The 15701-nt window shown below is 36.4% G+C and overlaps 2 protein-coding genes across 4 annotated transcripts; both read right to left on the minus strand.

The window, feature by feature from the left end:
- Positions 1 to 1243: 1243 nt before the first annotated feature.
- On the minus strand, positions 1244 to 7764 carry LOC128238464 (uncharacterized). 3 transcript variants are annotated; one of them, XM_052954422.1, is made up of 4 exons: positions 7560 to 7764; positions 3984 to 4165; positions 1737 to 1920; positions 1244 to 1517 (listed from the first exon to the last, which is right to left on the minus strand). In XM_052954422.1, exons 2-4 carry the CDS (start codon positions 4158 to 4160, stop codon positions 1405 to 1407), a joined length of 474 nt encoding a protein of 157 aa, XP_052810382.1. In that variant the 5' UTR covers positions 4161 to 4165; positions 7560 to 7764; the 3' UTR covers positions 1244 to 1404. The 3 variants fall into 3 exon arrangements, with proteins under 3 accessions (XP_052810382.1, XP_052810391.1, XP_052810373.1); XM_052954431.1 differs by lacking the exon at positions 7560 to 7764 and adding an exon at positions 7469 to 7549; XM_052954413.1 differs by lacking the exon at positions 7560 to 7764 and adding an exon at positions 7400 to 7539.
- A 432-nt stretch (positions 7765 to 8196) lies between these two features.
- Positions 8197 to 14002, minus strand: LOC128238459 (uncharacterized). The gene is made up of 4 exons (XM_052954399.1): positions 13898 to 14002; positions 12095 to 12276; positions 11751 to 11857; positions 8197 to 10680 (listed from the first exon to the last, which is right to left on the minus strand). Exons 2-4 carry the CDS (start codon positions 12274 to 12276, stop codon positions 10073 to 10075), a joined length of 897 nt encoding a protein of 298 aa, XP_052810359.1. The 5' UTR covers positions 13898 to 14002; the 3' UTR covers positions 8197 to 10072.
- Positions 14003 to 15701: the final 1699 nt, after the last annotated feature.

Below are 15701 nucleotides of genomic sequence, written 5' to 3' on the forward strand. Positions count from 1 at the left end.
GTCTCAGAGATGACTGAATCTTGAGGTCATATGACTTGATGTGGTCTCAGTCTTGACAGAGATGACTGAATCTTAAGGTCATATTACTGAGTTATTGTCCTTTATTTGTTTTTGTTTTTGCTGTCCATTTTTTTTTCTAGACATTAACTTGCAAACTACTAGATGGAATTTATTAAACTTCATACAATGGTAAAGCACAATGAGAGGTCGTGCAGTGCACAAGAACCATATCTATATTTCAGCCTATTACAGAGTTACTGCCCTCTGTAACTCTTTTCTTGTCCGGAGCATAACTTGAAAACTATTGGATGGAATTTAATAAAACTTCATACAGTGATAGATCATAATGAGAGGGAGTGCAGTGTACAGGAACCGCAATTCTATTTCAGCTAATTACAGAGTGACTGGCCTTTGTACCTTTTTCTTGTCCGGAGCATAACTTGAAAACTATCGGATGGAATTTAATAAAACTTCATACAGTGATAGATCATAATGAGAGGGAGTGCAGTGTACAGCGCAATTCTATTTCAGCTAATTACAGAGTTACTGCCCTTTGTTATTTTTTCTTGTTCGAAACATAACTTGAAACTTTTGTCCAGACAGTAACTTGAAAACTACTAGATGGAATATCATAAAACTTCATACAATGATAAATCATAATGAGAGGCGGCGCTCGGGGTTATTAATCACTTTCAGTGATAGCTCTAGTTTGGATTGAGGCGCATTTTTATTATATAATAATATATCTAATTTCATGATGTATACACATGGAAAGTGTCCTAGTAAGGCAAAAGTGTGACACAATAGAAGTGCGCTAATAATAGTCTTCTAATGATGTCATCTCATGAAAAAAAATCCGACGTTTCAATGGAATTAGTCAATCAGAGATAACGTCACTGTATTTGTCCAAGCTATATTCGTACTAGGAAATATCTATTTGTAACTTATCAAACAGATACCGCGTTATTTATAGACCATGAATATGACCCTGGGAACCCCATAGTCATGAAATAGTAGATTCATTTTGCGTCGCTTATCATGCTCTGGGCCAATCAGGAACTGTTAGATGATAGTTCATATAATAAAAATGATTTTTTACAGAACCAAACATACGGTGTCCATTTGTCGTTTCAATAATAGAAATAAGTACATCGGATTAGTTTATTTTATGTCTGATCTATTCTGTAAAACATGTGTCATAAACCAATTTGACATGTTTGTGCTTTAGTTATAGAACGTTAACGTTATTTATTTATTTTATTGAAAAATCATGCAAAGTACTATTAAAGATACATTCTAGTTTAACATTATTTCCAGGCGGAAATACTCAAAAGAATAAAAGTATGATTTTGAATTTAAATGAACTTCATGTATATTTTAATTATAACATGGTCCTATTTGTCTTTATTTCCGGGCCAAAGCGTACAAGAAGATCCCGAAAGCTCCGAGACTGACCAGGGTTCTGAATCCATGTTGTTTGTTCCATCTGATCATGTGGTCACGCGACCATGCCTCGCCTGAAAAAATGGAGGTTATATAGACATTGAATGTGTGAAAACAAGTTAAAATCTCACTTTCATATGCTTATATATAAATTATTACATATCCATACTTATTTGAGAATTCTCACATAAAATCATTTGAACAAGATACAAGCTACAAGAATCTTTGTTTAAAGTCTGGAGGTTGTCGTGTGGCTTTTTTTTTGGGGGGGGGGGGGATGTCCAACAGCCTACCTCTGTTTTTCAAGACGTTTTCATCAAGGTTTCTGTTTATATCCGGGATCATAACTAGCAGCGTCCATGGCCACACAGTAATGAACAAGCCGGCGCCCAGAAGCCACGGGAGTCGTCTGTCCGCATTCTCCTCAAGATACCAGGCGCCAGTAGCCGCCGCCGCCCCAATCAACACCATAGTTCCCTGGAAAAGAAAATGAGTTTTAGAAATGTGTAAGCAAGGAGTGTGTCAGCTGCCAGGCCAGCTGGTGGTACGTGCTCTTCTCCTGCCCCCGCAGACAGCATCATGGTTCCCAGGGGAGGAGACAAGAGCGTTACTCTGCAATCTAAAATAATATTTTGCCGTATTTATAGTGCAAGTAGCCAGATAAGTGTCCGGAAAGTCGGCGTTTTTATAATTAAATATTTTAAACCGCATAACATCGTATATCCCGTTATGGATCGAATTAATTATTTTAACTACATTGTGGTAACCCGACCCTAGCCGATGATTTGACACAACGGAAGTCCGACAAAATGAGTCTTAGAAAAACGTCTAAACATAACAAAACACATGCAAATAAATGTGCCCACAGCTTTAACAAAGGCACGTGTAAAGCACTGTAAATGTAGCATTTGGTATTACAACTAGACCATCCACCAACGCCAGTACTCAAGTTGAAATCAATATTCACGCATAACATAGTGCAGTAGGTAAGAGGGATCCCGTGCCCCCGGAATCCACCATTTTGTTGTTTTTTGCATACAGTTAAGGAATGATGTCTGAGGTTTCATTTTTTGGATGTTCCCAGAAAAAAAAATCTACAAAGATGCTTTAAATTCAAGATGGCCGCCAAAAAATGAAAGTATACTCTTAATCTTGAACAACTACATGTATTTTATCTCTTTGCAAAAAGAATTCAAACCTTCCAGTTGTAACCAAAACGGATATAGCCCTGAGCATGCTTGCCTGGCAAACGATGAAAACCGGCATGGATAAGAGAAAACTAGCATTCTTTCAAAAACTGTGTTCAATGGACAGTAACTTGACTGTTAACCAAAAGATTTAGTTACCGCCCTTATTTATTTGCCGTAAGGAATTAAAAAAAAAATCGGATGGGTTTTGGTTTTAAACCGGACATTCTCAAAGTATTAACTTAATAGAAGAATGCGTGGAAACTAATAACATACTGCGCAATACTAAGTCGTTACGAACTTGGTGGACTGCTCGGACCCAAATGATTCAGACTTCGACCGCTTCCGAAAAGTACACAACTCAATATCCGCCTGCAACTTACGCGAACACAAAATTCGAAAGAGACCGAGCAATAAGCGGTGCATTAGTGTCATCAGTGTTTAGCTGACATGACTGACAGTCACATGTAACAGTTCTTTAAAACTTTCTATATGTAAAGGCATATATAATATGGCGTGATGCCCTTAATACAAACCGAAAGTTTTACTGAACTGATACATGTCAGTTATTTCAGCTATAAACACTAATGACATAATAATACATAAATGTAAATGTGCATTTCTGCGTCTCAAGAGAGTTGCATTGTCAACTTTAAACGTGAAATAATGCAGATATATGGAATCAGGCATTAAAGGTGCTAGGCACCAGATGGTCCCATCGGGAAACACATTGTTTTCTCAAAACAAGCATAATTATAACTTTATAAGTATCAATACAAGCGTGTATGCGGCCGATAATACATCATTTATAGTATGATTACAAAATGAAAACAGCGCATACCGCTTTTCCAGTTTATAGTGTGTATACTGAGCATGTGAAAGTCATGAGATTTTAATAGTACAGATACATACACCGAAGCTATTTTTAAATTAACTGGGATTTACGTGGTAGATACGCAATAATTGCGAAAGATACATATGTTTTTCAGCGATGTAAAACATCAGTAAGTAAGGTGTAATGTGTTGTACACAACGATATCAATTTTATGTAAGTTTTTGACAATTTTATTTCTTTTCTAACACTTGTATCACATGGTGTCTAGTCCCTTTAATCACTTTTTTTCAAATTGTAGGTTCTAAGTCTACTTATTGTTTATAAACAGTTTAATGTTGTCTTTAATTATTTGGCAATGGTGTTTTTACACAAGAATAATTTAATGTCTCATTATTTTATAACTTATACCATGCATTTCTCTAAATTGAATATACATGTACGATCTAATATTTGTACATAAGTAAGTCTGTATTTGTTTATATGTCACTGAAAAGTGGAAATAAACATCAAAGGCTCACCTGGATTCTCTTTGCCCTATGAAATCCCTCCTTCCAGACGATGCGCATTTCCGGTGTTTTGAGGTTCATGCGCGCGGGGTGGTCAACGAGGTTGATGTACATGGCGTTTCCGGCGAACAGGCCGGCGAGACTCGTGGCCGCCATCTTCAATGCGTCCTTGAGATCAAGTCGGTCCATGATAGCTAAAGGGGATCAAGAGACGTAACAAGAGTTAATGAAGCGATTGAAGGTTGATTTTTAAACTCTGCCCCAGTTATATATATATATATATATACCACGTGATTGTTAATATGACCCTAGATATATATTTCACGTGCATGTAGCAGTGGCCCTAGATATATATTCCACGTGCATTTAACAGTGGCCATAGTTATATATAACACCTGCATGTAACAGTGGCCCTAGTAATATATAACACGTGCATGTAACAGAGTCCCTAGTTATATATAACACGTGCATGTAACAGAGTCCCTAGTTATATATAACACGTGTATGTAACAGTGTCCTTAGTTATATATAACACGTGCATGTAACAGAGTCCCTAGTTATATATAACACGTGCATGTAACAGAGTCCCTAGTTATATATAACACGTGCATGTAACAGAGTCCCTAGTTATATATAACAAGTGCATGTAACAGATGCCCTAGTTATATATAACACGTGCATGTAACAGTGAGTCCCTAGTTATATATAACACGTGCATGTAACGTGCATGTAACAGAGTCCCTAGTTATATATAACACGTGCATGTAACAGAGTCCCTAGTTATATATAACACGTGCATGTAACAGAGTCCCTAGTTATATATAACACGTGCATGTAACAGAGTCCCTAGTTATATATAACACGTGCATGTAACAGTGAGTCCCTAGTTATATATAACACGTGCATGTAACAGAGTCCTTAGTTATATATAACACGTGCATGTAACAGAGTCCCTAGTTATATATAACACGTGCATGTAACAGAGTCCCTAGTTATATATAACACGTGCATGTAACAGAGTCCCTAGTTATATATAACACGAGCATGTAACAGAGTCCCTAGTTATATATAACGCGTGCATGTTACAGAGTCCCTAGTTATATATAACGCGTGCATGTAACAGAGTCCCTAGTTATATATAACGCGTGCATGTAACAGAGTCCCCTAGTAATATATAACGCGTGCATGTAACAGAGTCCCTAGTTATATATAACACGTGCATGTAACAGAGTCCCTAGTTATATATAACACGTGCATGTAACAGAGTCCTTAGTTATATATAACACGTGCATGTAACAGTGAGTCCCTAGTTATATATAACACGTGCATGTAACAGAGTCCCTAGTTATATATAACACGTGCATGTTACAGTGGCCCTAGTTATATATAACACGTGCATGTAACAGAGTCCATTGTTATATATAACACGTGCATGTAACAGAGTCCCTAGTTATATATAGCACGTGCATGTAACAGAGTCCTTAGTTATATATAACACGTGCATGTAACAGAGTCCTTAGTTATATATAACACGTGCATGTAACAGAGTTCTATGTTATATATAACACGTTCATGTAACAGAGTCCCTAGTTAAATATAACATGTGCATGTAACAGTGGCCATATTTATATATAACACGTGCATGTAACAGAGTCCCTAGTTATATATAACACGTGCATGTAACAGAGTCCTTAGTTATATATAACACGTCCATGTAACAGAGTCCCTAGTTATATATAACACGTGCATGTAACAGAGTCCTTAGTTATATATAACATGTGCATGTAACAGAGTCCATAGTTATATATAACACGTGCATGTAACACAGTCCCTAGTTATATATAACATGTGCATGTAACAGTGGCCAAATTTATATATAACACGTGCATGTAACAGAGTCCCTAGTTATAAATAATACGTGCATGTAACAGAGTCCCTAGTTATATATAACACGTGAATGTAACAGTGGCCATAGTTATATATAACATGTGCATGTAACAGAGTCCATAGTTATATATATCACGTGAATGTAACAGTGGCCATAGTTGTATATATCACGTGCATGTAACAGAGTCCCTAGTTATATATAACACGTGCATGTAACAGAGTCCCTAGTTATATATAACACGTGCATGTAGCAGTGGCCCTAGTTATATATTACACGTGCGTATTACAGTGGCCCTGGTTATATTTAACTCGTGCATATTACAGTGACCCTAGTTATATATAGCACATGCTTGTAACAATGGCCCTTGTCATATATAGCACGTGCATATTACAGTTGCCCTAGTTATATATAACACGTTTATAATATAATAGTTGCCCCGAATATAATTTTCAATACGTTTACAGGGTTCTAATTTAGACTCGCATACTCGCAAAATGCGAGCGACATTTGGAAATTGCGAGTGACTTTTATTCAAGCTCGCAAAATTCTGCGAGTGACTTTTTCTAGACCACAAAATGTTAAAAGGAAAGTAGAATAAACATGAACTTAATTCCGCTATGTAGTCGAGTGTAAACAGCCTATAAGTGGCATGTTTACACTACCGGTATAAAGAAGATAGTACGGAGTCACGCTTTCGCGCACTAAATTGTAAACCCCATCATCCTTTGAATACATTTCCGCCCAACTGTCAAAATGAATAGACTTCGTTGATCGATATATTTCATGGTCCAAAGTATCCACGCTACATTTACTGTTGCTTTTTTATTTTAAATTTATTATTTTATTGTTTTTAATACTTATAGACTTAATGAAATCTGTAGCGTGCTTGTCGAATGGGTATTGAATTACCCGATGCCGAGGGTAAATATACAAAGTGAACAATGTCAAATTATTGGACAGCTTTGTTATCAAAAAGCTGCCAGCATCAGACGAGTCTTTCCATACCCCCCAAATAGAATAAGCCATCAACAAGTTCTAGTAGTCGAGTCACTCAAGATTGATACTTTTTAATATTCATAATATGTCTTAGGTGTTAATTTCTACTTTAGTTAGACAATATTTTAAGGGAATAAAGCAAATAATAAAATTGCAAGTTGATTTGTCATTTTGCGAGTTGCCTCAAAATGCACACGCAAAATTTTGCGAGTGCTCCTCAAAGTTAAATTCGAACCCTGGTTTTGATCCGCGGGGTTAACAAATGTAGGAACGATTGAATCACTCTAGGGTGAGTCTTCATAATGGACAAGCTACGTGTAAGGTTTCCGCGAGCAGACTTTTTCTATCTATCTAATCTGTAGATAACATAATCAGACTATAGATCCAAACATTCTCCCCGTAGGGTTACTTTTACAGATCAGTGTAAATAAGCTAAATATTCGCCAGCTTTTTTCTGATATTTTTCTTTCTAGCGCTATCAATGATGCTTGATGTTTGAAATAACTCGAACGAACCCAACTATAACACAAGGTGAGTTGCCTACCTGTATGCATCTCAAGTAAATCAGTGTTACCTTTCCAGTTAAAAAGCTTAAATTACAGATAATGCTTACATATATTGATACATCCGTAATTACATTGGAAAGATAATGTTAGTCCAATATCAAAACAAGCAAGCTTGATATTTTTATTTCTTTTTCATACCTGAATAAAGATTATTTACTCCTCTGGCTAACTAGTTTCCTCCACAGCTGAAAAAGTTCCCACACGTGTATTCTGTTATAAAGCATAAGCGTAAAGATTTATTCTAATATTTGTTCTGGTTTCTTTTTTCATCGATTCAGATTCAAAATATCTGCGTTGTCAGTTGAACTCTTGAGTGGGGTTATTTTTAAACACATACATGTACGCTTTAACCTACTAATTCATCTTTATTTAAACTAGTAAATTATTCATCGTATTGCTTAAATGAATTAATTAAAGGCAAGAAATATAGATTTATTTGATATCCGAATATTGCGTTCGACCGGAGATTCATAATGCCTTTAAAAACTTAATTTTATTTCTAATCCATATTATCATAAAATAAAAACTGAACTCTGATTTTTTACATGCTAAATGTTCTAAATATAAATAAAAAATTATACCTTACGCATTTATGGACATGAATATTTCATAGTCTTCTTATTTGACAATACTTGTATTTAAACAATCATTTCATGAACATAATATACAATTCATGTTGTCGACATCTTCTAAGGTCACTTACGAAACCCGTATAGTATAGTATGTCCCATTCATATAAGAAGATATCGCCCTTCTTGACACATTGAGTATTTGACACACATGATCTGCCTTTTCAAACGCTTGATTCGATTTGAAATCACCAAACAAACTGGAGAAACAATTTGTATTTAATTTTAATTTTGTAACTATTGTATAAAATTAATAATATATTTATATATAACATATAGTTGATAAATATTATATAATATAATTGGTTTTCGTATATATATTTTCATCTGTCGATAAGCTACATGTATATGATGATATTCTGTACAAAGTTACACATGCGAATAGTAATAATAACACGATTACAAACAACAATTTAACAGAGCGTTACATTAATATCATATTACAATATTTACACCTCAACTTCCATTCCTTGCCTTTCGGCAATTGCGTTTATCAATTGATGTACGCAACATCTTCGGATATGTTTGGATCGCGATTCATCGAATAACAATATACATGAAAATTATTGATCTTGTTATTGTTTGTATTGTGTCAGCAGGTCCCGTAAAATATAAATCAACATTTTTAAGTGTTAATTTATTATATCTTGAATGTATTGCCGCCATAAGTGTTTCAATTTTACGTTTAAAAGTGAGTTCAAGTGGTTGAAATAAAGGTTTCCAATTACAGTCGGGTCGTTCTATTTACAAAATGGGTAAGAAAAGATTACTGAAAAGTTTTTTTAGATGAATTAAAGTATGTTTTTAACAATTCTTGAATGAAATAATGAACTATTGGTGTAAATATAAGGAATTCATTCCTTAAATATATAAAACCGTAGTAACAAGTGTAACATTATGTTAAACAAGAAAATAGCAAGGGAATACCGACGCTCGTCTGTTGTTTTTCAGTAGAAAAGAGGCATAACTCAACAATTATTATTGTCAGAGTAACGGGTCCTGCAACACAAATGCGAAGCGTCTTAGGCGGCAGTTGTACCAAGTTTCATTTCAGTATATTGAACTGTTTTTGACAGACGGACAACACCGACAAATTGATACACCAAGACTATCACAATACCTCGACAGTTACCTTGAAAAGAAGTCGAGCAAAATAAGATTAAAAATAGCATGATAGATGAAGTAAAAAATAACATTTACACAACACTTATACAGTCGAATCCCGTTGCCACGAACTCGCTTGGCTCGATTTTCTCGTTGGCTCGAACTAGATGTAGAGGGCCGACTGTTTTATACTGAAGATAAGCATTCCCATTTGGCTCGAACTCTTCGAGGCTCGAGGTGTTTTCGCCGGTCCCTGTGAGTTCGAGCTAACGGGATTCGACTGTATACATTAATATATAAATAAAATGCCAGTGAGTAGTGAAACATGCCAATGCTTCAAATAAATGGTTCGTAAGAGCACTTAAAATATGTGACTTATGTCTTCTGAAAGTAGTCTCCTATTATTCTTAAAGAAAAAAACATGCATATAGTTATATTCTGATGTATTTTTATTTATGTATAAAGTGTAGTAAGCATTTGTACCGTGTTACAATGTTTATAGTCCAGTATTAGAAGTAGTGAAACTCGACATATTCATAGTCCGTTTATGCATTGAGCAACTCCCATGAAAGTGACATATAAACTGCATGTATGAGCATTATTTACTAAGGCTGTTATTCTTGCATAAAGATTTTTGTAGCTTATCATTCAACATAAAACGGCACTTAGAAGCTGTCTTCTTATTGAGCCAGTTTTCATGGCGACGTAGTAGCGTGTCCAGCTGCAGTGTAAGGGGTCGCGGGCTTGATCCCCATCCGATGTCTTTTAAACATGTTTCACACATATCTTCACAATAATTTATTCTGTTCAGTGGCTCCGAAGACGGACAAATTGATCTTTTAAGCACATGTATGCATTGATTCATAAACTAAATATAATGTATATTCAAAAACATTGAACATTGGTCCTGCATAGCGACTAAGAATTTACTGCAATGCCTACGTCCATCACTTCTCGCACAGGAGCTGGCTGGACGCCCGGGCCCCCGTATTGGGGAACGGGCGGAATGTCTCCAGCATAATGAAAACCGGCCGCGTGGAGCTGTTCCATCTGCCCGATGAGCTCCCGGTGTTGCATGTACAGCTCTTCTAGCCTCTCTGGGTCGGTTTCTTCTCTCTGTTGATCTAGGATGTCATTAAGTAACTCGTGTTGCTCCCTTTGCAACTCCTGTGCGTCCTGAGCCATGACTTCGTCGTATGTCGGCGGCGGCGCACTAGGTGCTGAAGGCATATCCGCCACCTGCTGCCCGGCTACGGGCGGTGGAACCATTCCCGGGGCAGAGGGAATAGGTCCCGGATGGGTGCCGGTCAACGTTTGGTTGGTTCCAAATGCGCCACCTTGCGGCTGGATACCCATAACTGTGTTGTATCCAGGCGGGTCTTGCCCCATGTCAGCGCCCTGGTCGGCATTTTCTTCTTGTTTCAGGGCTAATTCCTGTTTATGGCACTCAATGATTTCATTCTGGTATCTCTGGAGCGTCTGTAGGTCTTCCTCGTTCTGTTGGATGGGTGTTTTAGGTTGAATTCCTAAAATATTACAATCAGTTATTAATAACCTACTTAACCATTATCATGACAATTGATGTCTAGTTTTTTATCAATTTATTTCAACATTGTGTAAACACAAATGCACGAGGAAAGGTAGGGTTAGCTTCCAATTACCTATCATGTCAAAAATCCGACCGTAGGGCACGCGCGTAAGCCGGTAACGAGGCTTGCCGAGCTACCGGCCTCGCCGCATGCCCGATGGTTGGATTTTTCATTCCAGTCCGGAAACACATGATTGTTATGTTTTCTTGCATATCTAAAATATCAATTTGTGGAAGAGTTGACGTAGAAAACGCACTTTTGTACATTTCACCAAAAAGCGCATGGGATCTTGTTTACTGACGTCATAAAGCGCACTAGTTTTAAATCACTAGTGACTAAGTTTCTCTTAAAATCGCGTTTTTACGATTATTTATTTTCAATTTTAATTGAAAGTCTTGCATACTTGTATATTTGATTGCGCTTTATCGAAATGGCATCATAAACTATATAAAAAATAGACATAAGAAGTAGCTCGTTGTTGCGCGTAACTCATCGAACATAGGGGTTGTAAGACGGGTGTTTCCAGCACTGGTCACATGACCGGAAACACACGTCCGGTAATACTGGTATACATATATGCAAGTACATTCCAACACTCGTATGTTGTTGCTTTTCCTCAGTTGATCAAGGGGTATACTTAAAAAACGTTATAAAAATAAAGGCATAGTTAATGACCAAGTTACACATGTGCTTTTGCCATTGAAAACATGTGTAATAAGTTTCATGTGAATACGAGGGATGATCCAAAATAAACAGGATTGCTCTAATATAAAAAAAATATGGTTTAATAATCAAAATAAAAATACTCATAAACAAGACGCGGATAGTATCCGCTACAAACACTGAAAATATAATGGCAATTATATGTACAGTGCAAAGTCTTTGCACGTCTACGCCGACTATTTTCTTCGAAAGTAAAATGACGAGCTAAAATTCTTCAGATTACTTATACTGATATTACACTAATAAGCAAACCAGTGTGAAATGCTAAGGTGTGGGACTCTTACCAAAACAGCAACAGAAAAGGGACCCGGCCCCTCCGGATGCTCCTGACCCGCCTGTGTAGCGCACCCTTCGTTGACGGCGACGATGTCCAAGTCCGGTTACTCCCCATCTATTCCAAATTGGTTACACACAACTAATTATGGTATGCTGACATTGGGTGAAGTTATATAAATGAATCACTCATTAAAAAGCTAATAGAAAAAGAAACAGACACCTTTTGTATTTCCGATTGTTAGAATACAAAAGTATGCTAATGAAATATATGCAGTGCATGTAACTCTATTTTAACATTGCATATTATAAACAAATACAATTTAATTTAAAGAAGTTCAATACAAAAACAAACTTTTTGCGCCCAAACAGCCCATGGCGTCTACGCCTCCAAGCAGCGTGCTGACGATGGCGTCGATGTTGTCGCCTCTGCTGGGCCCGATGGTGGGCATTATGATGCGCGCGGTGGCCTCTCCGGCCCCGCCTCCCCCCGCGACGTCCACCCTCTCCCTCGCCAGCTCCATCACCACCGCCCATCTTCAGTTGACATAAAATAGGAAAGACATCTGCTAATCTTAACACTTTCTTCTCAATTATATCTTAAATACCTAGGTTTCAGTATGCACTTTCTTCCGCCTAAAGTGTTTATATATTTCCTTGATCGTGCATATAAATTATAGTTTGTTTGTACATTCTCACATGTGTGATTTATTTAAATAAAACTATAATATTCAATGTTAATAACCAATGCTGTGTATATATATGTAGGAGTTCAAGCCGAGGGTGTTCACTCTTTTTCTGTAGATCGCCAAAATTGAACTCTTAAATATTTTGCGCATTCGACAGAATAGATCTACGTAAAATATTGAACAGAAAAAAATGAAAAATCTTTGATTGTAATTGGCCCACACAAAAAAGCAAACACTAAAGTTGTTTGGTGTAAATCTGAGATGGTCTCCGTCTCCTATGTGGTACAGTTCCCTGATTAAAGAAACTCTAAGATAACAGTAACTACTGGTTCATCTTTTCTGAAAACTTACTCGGGTGTGGTCACGCACGTCAATTCTAAATTCATTCATTTTGCTTGAAAATTAACTACTAATCCACTTTCGCATTAAATCGAAGATAATATCGAGGTACACATATAGATTGTATTTTCGCAGATACATGTAGGACAAAGACTTTTACTATTAGTATATGTAAGGACAACAAAACGACAAATAAAAAAACACTGGAAGAAGCCAAAAACGAAGGGAATGTTTTCGGAACTGAAACTTTTAACACAACACAAGATGTGTATCATGGATTTACAGTTAATGTGGCAGTATAGACACGGAACCTTCTTGCATTGATGCAAAATGCGGTGAATCAATAACAAGAGCTGTCACAGAGACAGCGCGCTCGACTATTCCGCCGCTTTTAAGATAAGAATTTCCAAGTTTCAGTGAAACATGCATGCCTCACTATAAAATTAGATTAAATGCAAAACCTTATCCAGAATTTCTAAGTCAAATAATAAAGGGGCAAAAGTTGTATTATATGCAAGATAGAGTTATCATATACTTGATTATTTAAAGTTTCAATGCAATACATCATTTGTTGCTGAGATATTTACCTATGTGTGCTTACATACGAAACCTTAACCAAAATTTCTAAGTCAAATAATAAAGGCCCATAATTTGCATTCTATTCAAATTAGTGTTATCTAACTTGATAAATTAGGTAGGTTGGATAGTTGGGGAAACATTTAGTCATTCTAAAATGCCGTCCAGGCTTCTTCTTTTTTAATGATGGTTAGCCTGGACTAACCATCATTAAAAAAGCAGCCTGGACGGCATTTTAGAATGACTAGGGAAACATTAAACTAAAGTTCCAATGCAATACCTGATGCATTTGCTGAAATAATTACCTAAAGGTGCTTACATGCACAACCTTAACCACTGTGTGACGCCGACGCCGACGCTTGGATGAGTAGTTTAGCTCTCATTATTCTTCGAATAGTCGAGCTAAAAACTGGACCAATAACAGATAAAAATCACAACAGTTATAAAATATAAATGTTCATGATGATCTGATGATGAAAGAACGATTGAAATCAGATCTCACTTTCAAATATTAACTGCTCGTGAATAAGCAGTAAAACAGGTAAAAATATTACCTGTAAGTATACTATATAATGTAATAAAATCCGAATCTTCCTGTTGTGTGTATCGTTTGAATGTTTACATTATTTTCCATTGAAGCGTGAAACAAGGGATGCCACTCGTTCTTGCAGAATCAGGTTACAGATAACCATTATCTGGGGGATATGAAGAGAGCGCTACATAGTTTGGAGTTCCTTCCCCTAACACTATCGTACTGTATGAAATATCAGTAAGCAGGGAACCAGACTAAGCGCTACACAGCTGCGTCATAGGTTTCAGTGATATAATATCGGTCATACCACAACGACGTAAAATTAACATAACATTCAAACGATGTCAAATTTCACCATGACGTCAATTTATTTATTTTCTTTAATGTGACAACGTTTCGCGGGTTTAACACGCGTAATTTGTCACGGTATTGATTTACAATATTCAATAAGGTGTCGCGTGCGCCGTATGCGTGTTACCATGGTTATATTTACGGATGGTTCTCTGGCAATATCTTGTAAATAATTATGAGGTATTATGGACATATAACATGAACGTTTAGATTTCATTTGATGTGTCTGTTGCTTAAAACAAACCATTAATGCAGAGGCTATACAAAGTCTACGTTATTTTGGATAAAATAAAAAAATATTTTTTATCAAATGAACTACTTGTAAAGACTTAACACCAGATACAAAGTTGGATTTTTCGATTTTTAATTGTGACACGGATTTCGCGCTAAGATTTTGGGCGTCCAAGCTCTTCACGAAAAGTTTTGGTTTGTGCTCATAAATGTTGAGTTTATTTTGTGCAGAGTGTGCAGACATTTTGGGGGAAACTTCCTATTGTGAAACATTAATGCCACAAGTCAAACACGTGTACACAAATTTTAAAATATTTTTTCAAAAGTTAATGAATCTAGCCATTCGCCACTGCTCTGTTGTTAATGGTTTCCACTAAACGAACAAAATGCGATTTACGATGCACTTCAGTTCTATTTTTAAAGCTCTGAGAAATATAATTGACAAATTGTGCGAAAATAATTATTATAAATACAATAAATCACAGTTTGATTTAGGAATTGTATTATACAACTACATGCATAAATTCGGAATATCATTCTGAGCAAACATAAATTCAATTGTGTATTCGTTGATAACGTTAAGCTTTCGACAATATAAATCATGATGCATTGCGGATAAAAATAGTCGATTCTTGTGTTAGCTGTAAGATGACAATATTTACTTATAGCGATGTTAAGGCTTGTATTGATGTATCCCTTGGTGTTGAACAAGTGGTTGTATCTTACTGAGCTTACGAAGATCTGACCACGCCCACAACGTAAATTATGGCTTCGCCCCCGCGATGATGCCATCACGAATTAAAGGGAATGTATTGAGATATACGTGACTGCATTTTCTATCTAATCACATCTAGGTTTAAGTAAAGTTGAAGAAACAGAGTGAGAAACAAGGAGATTCGTGTGCGGTACCCTAGCTCTTTTCAAAGTGACCAGCTTGCTTCTTTAACGTGCCTGGCGAAAAGCTCCGAGACCAGAAGTACTTTCAGTACTCTTTAAATATGTTGAGTGTCAGGCAAGGGAGCTATTTGTAAAGATAATAAACATACTTTGGTATGGCGCTGTCGAGCTGTCGGTGCGATAGTTAAACAGGGGCCATCATCTCCTCTTTTATTCATAGTATTTACCAATGATGTTAAAGACACTGTTGAATTAAACTCTTTCAATGAATCAGATATTTATAATCAATCTATAGTCATGATAATGTTTGTTCATGATATCGCTTTATGTGTATAGCTTCCACCATT

The sequence above is a fragment of the Mya arenaria genome, chromosome 1 (genome assembly GCF_026914265.1).
Source record: "Mya arenaria isolate MELC-2E11 chromosome 1, ASM2691426v1".
NCBI lineage: Eukaryota > Metazoa > Mollusca > Bivalvia > Myida > Myidae > Mya > Mya arenaria.

Excerpts from the sequence above, each read along its gene's own strand:
- LOC128238459 (XM_052954399.1), bottom strand. The coding sequence starts at position 12,276 with ATGGGCGGTGGTGATGGAGCTGGCGAGGGAGAGGGTGGACGTCGCGGG. Across the intron at positions 11,858-12,094 it reads GGGCTGTTTGGGCGCAAAAA|ATGGGGAGTAACCGGACTTG; the intron begins GTTTGTTTTTGT and ends AATTTGGAATAG. Across the intron at positions 10,681-11,750 it reads CCTTTTCTGTTGCTGTTTTG|GAATTCAACCTAAAACACCC; the intron begins GTAAGAGTCCCA and ends GTAATATTTTAG.
- LOC128238464 (XM_052954413.1), bottom strand. Across the intron at positions 1,921-3,983 it reads ATAGGGCAAAGAGAATCCAG|GGAACTATGGTGTTGATTGG; the intron begins GTGAGCCTTTGA and ends TTTCTTTTCCAG. Across the intron at positions 1,518-1,736 it reads AAACGTCTTGAAAAACAGAG|GCGAGGCATGGTCGCGTGAC; the intron begins GTAGGCTGTTGG and ends CCATTTTTTCAG.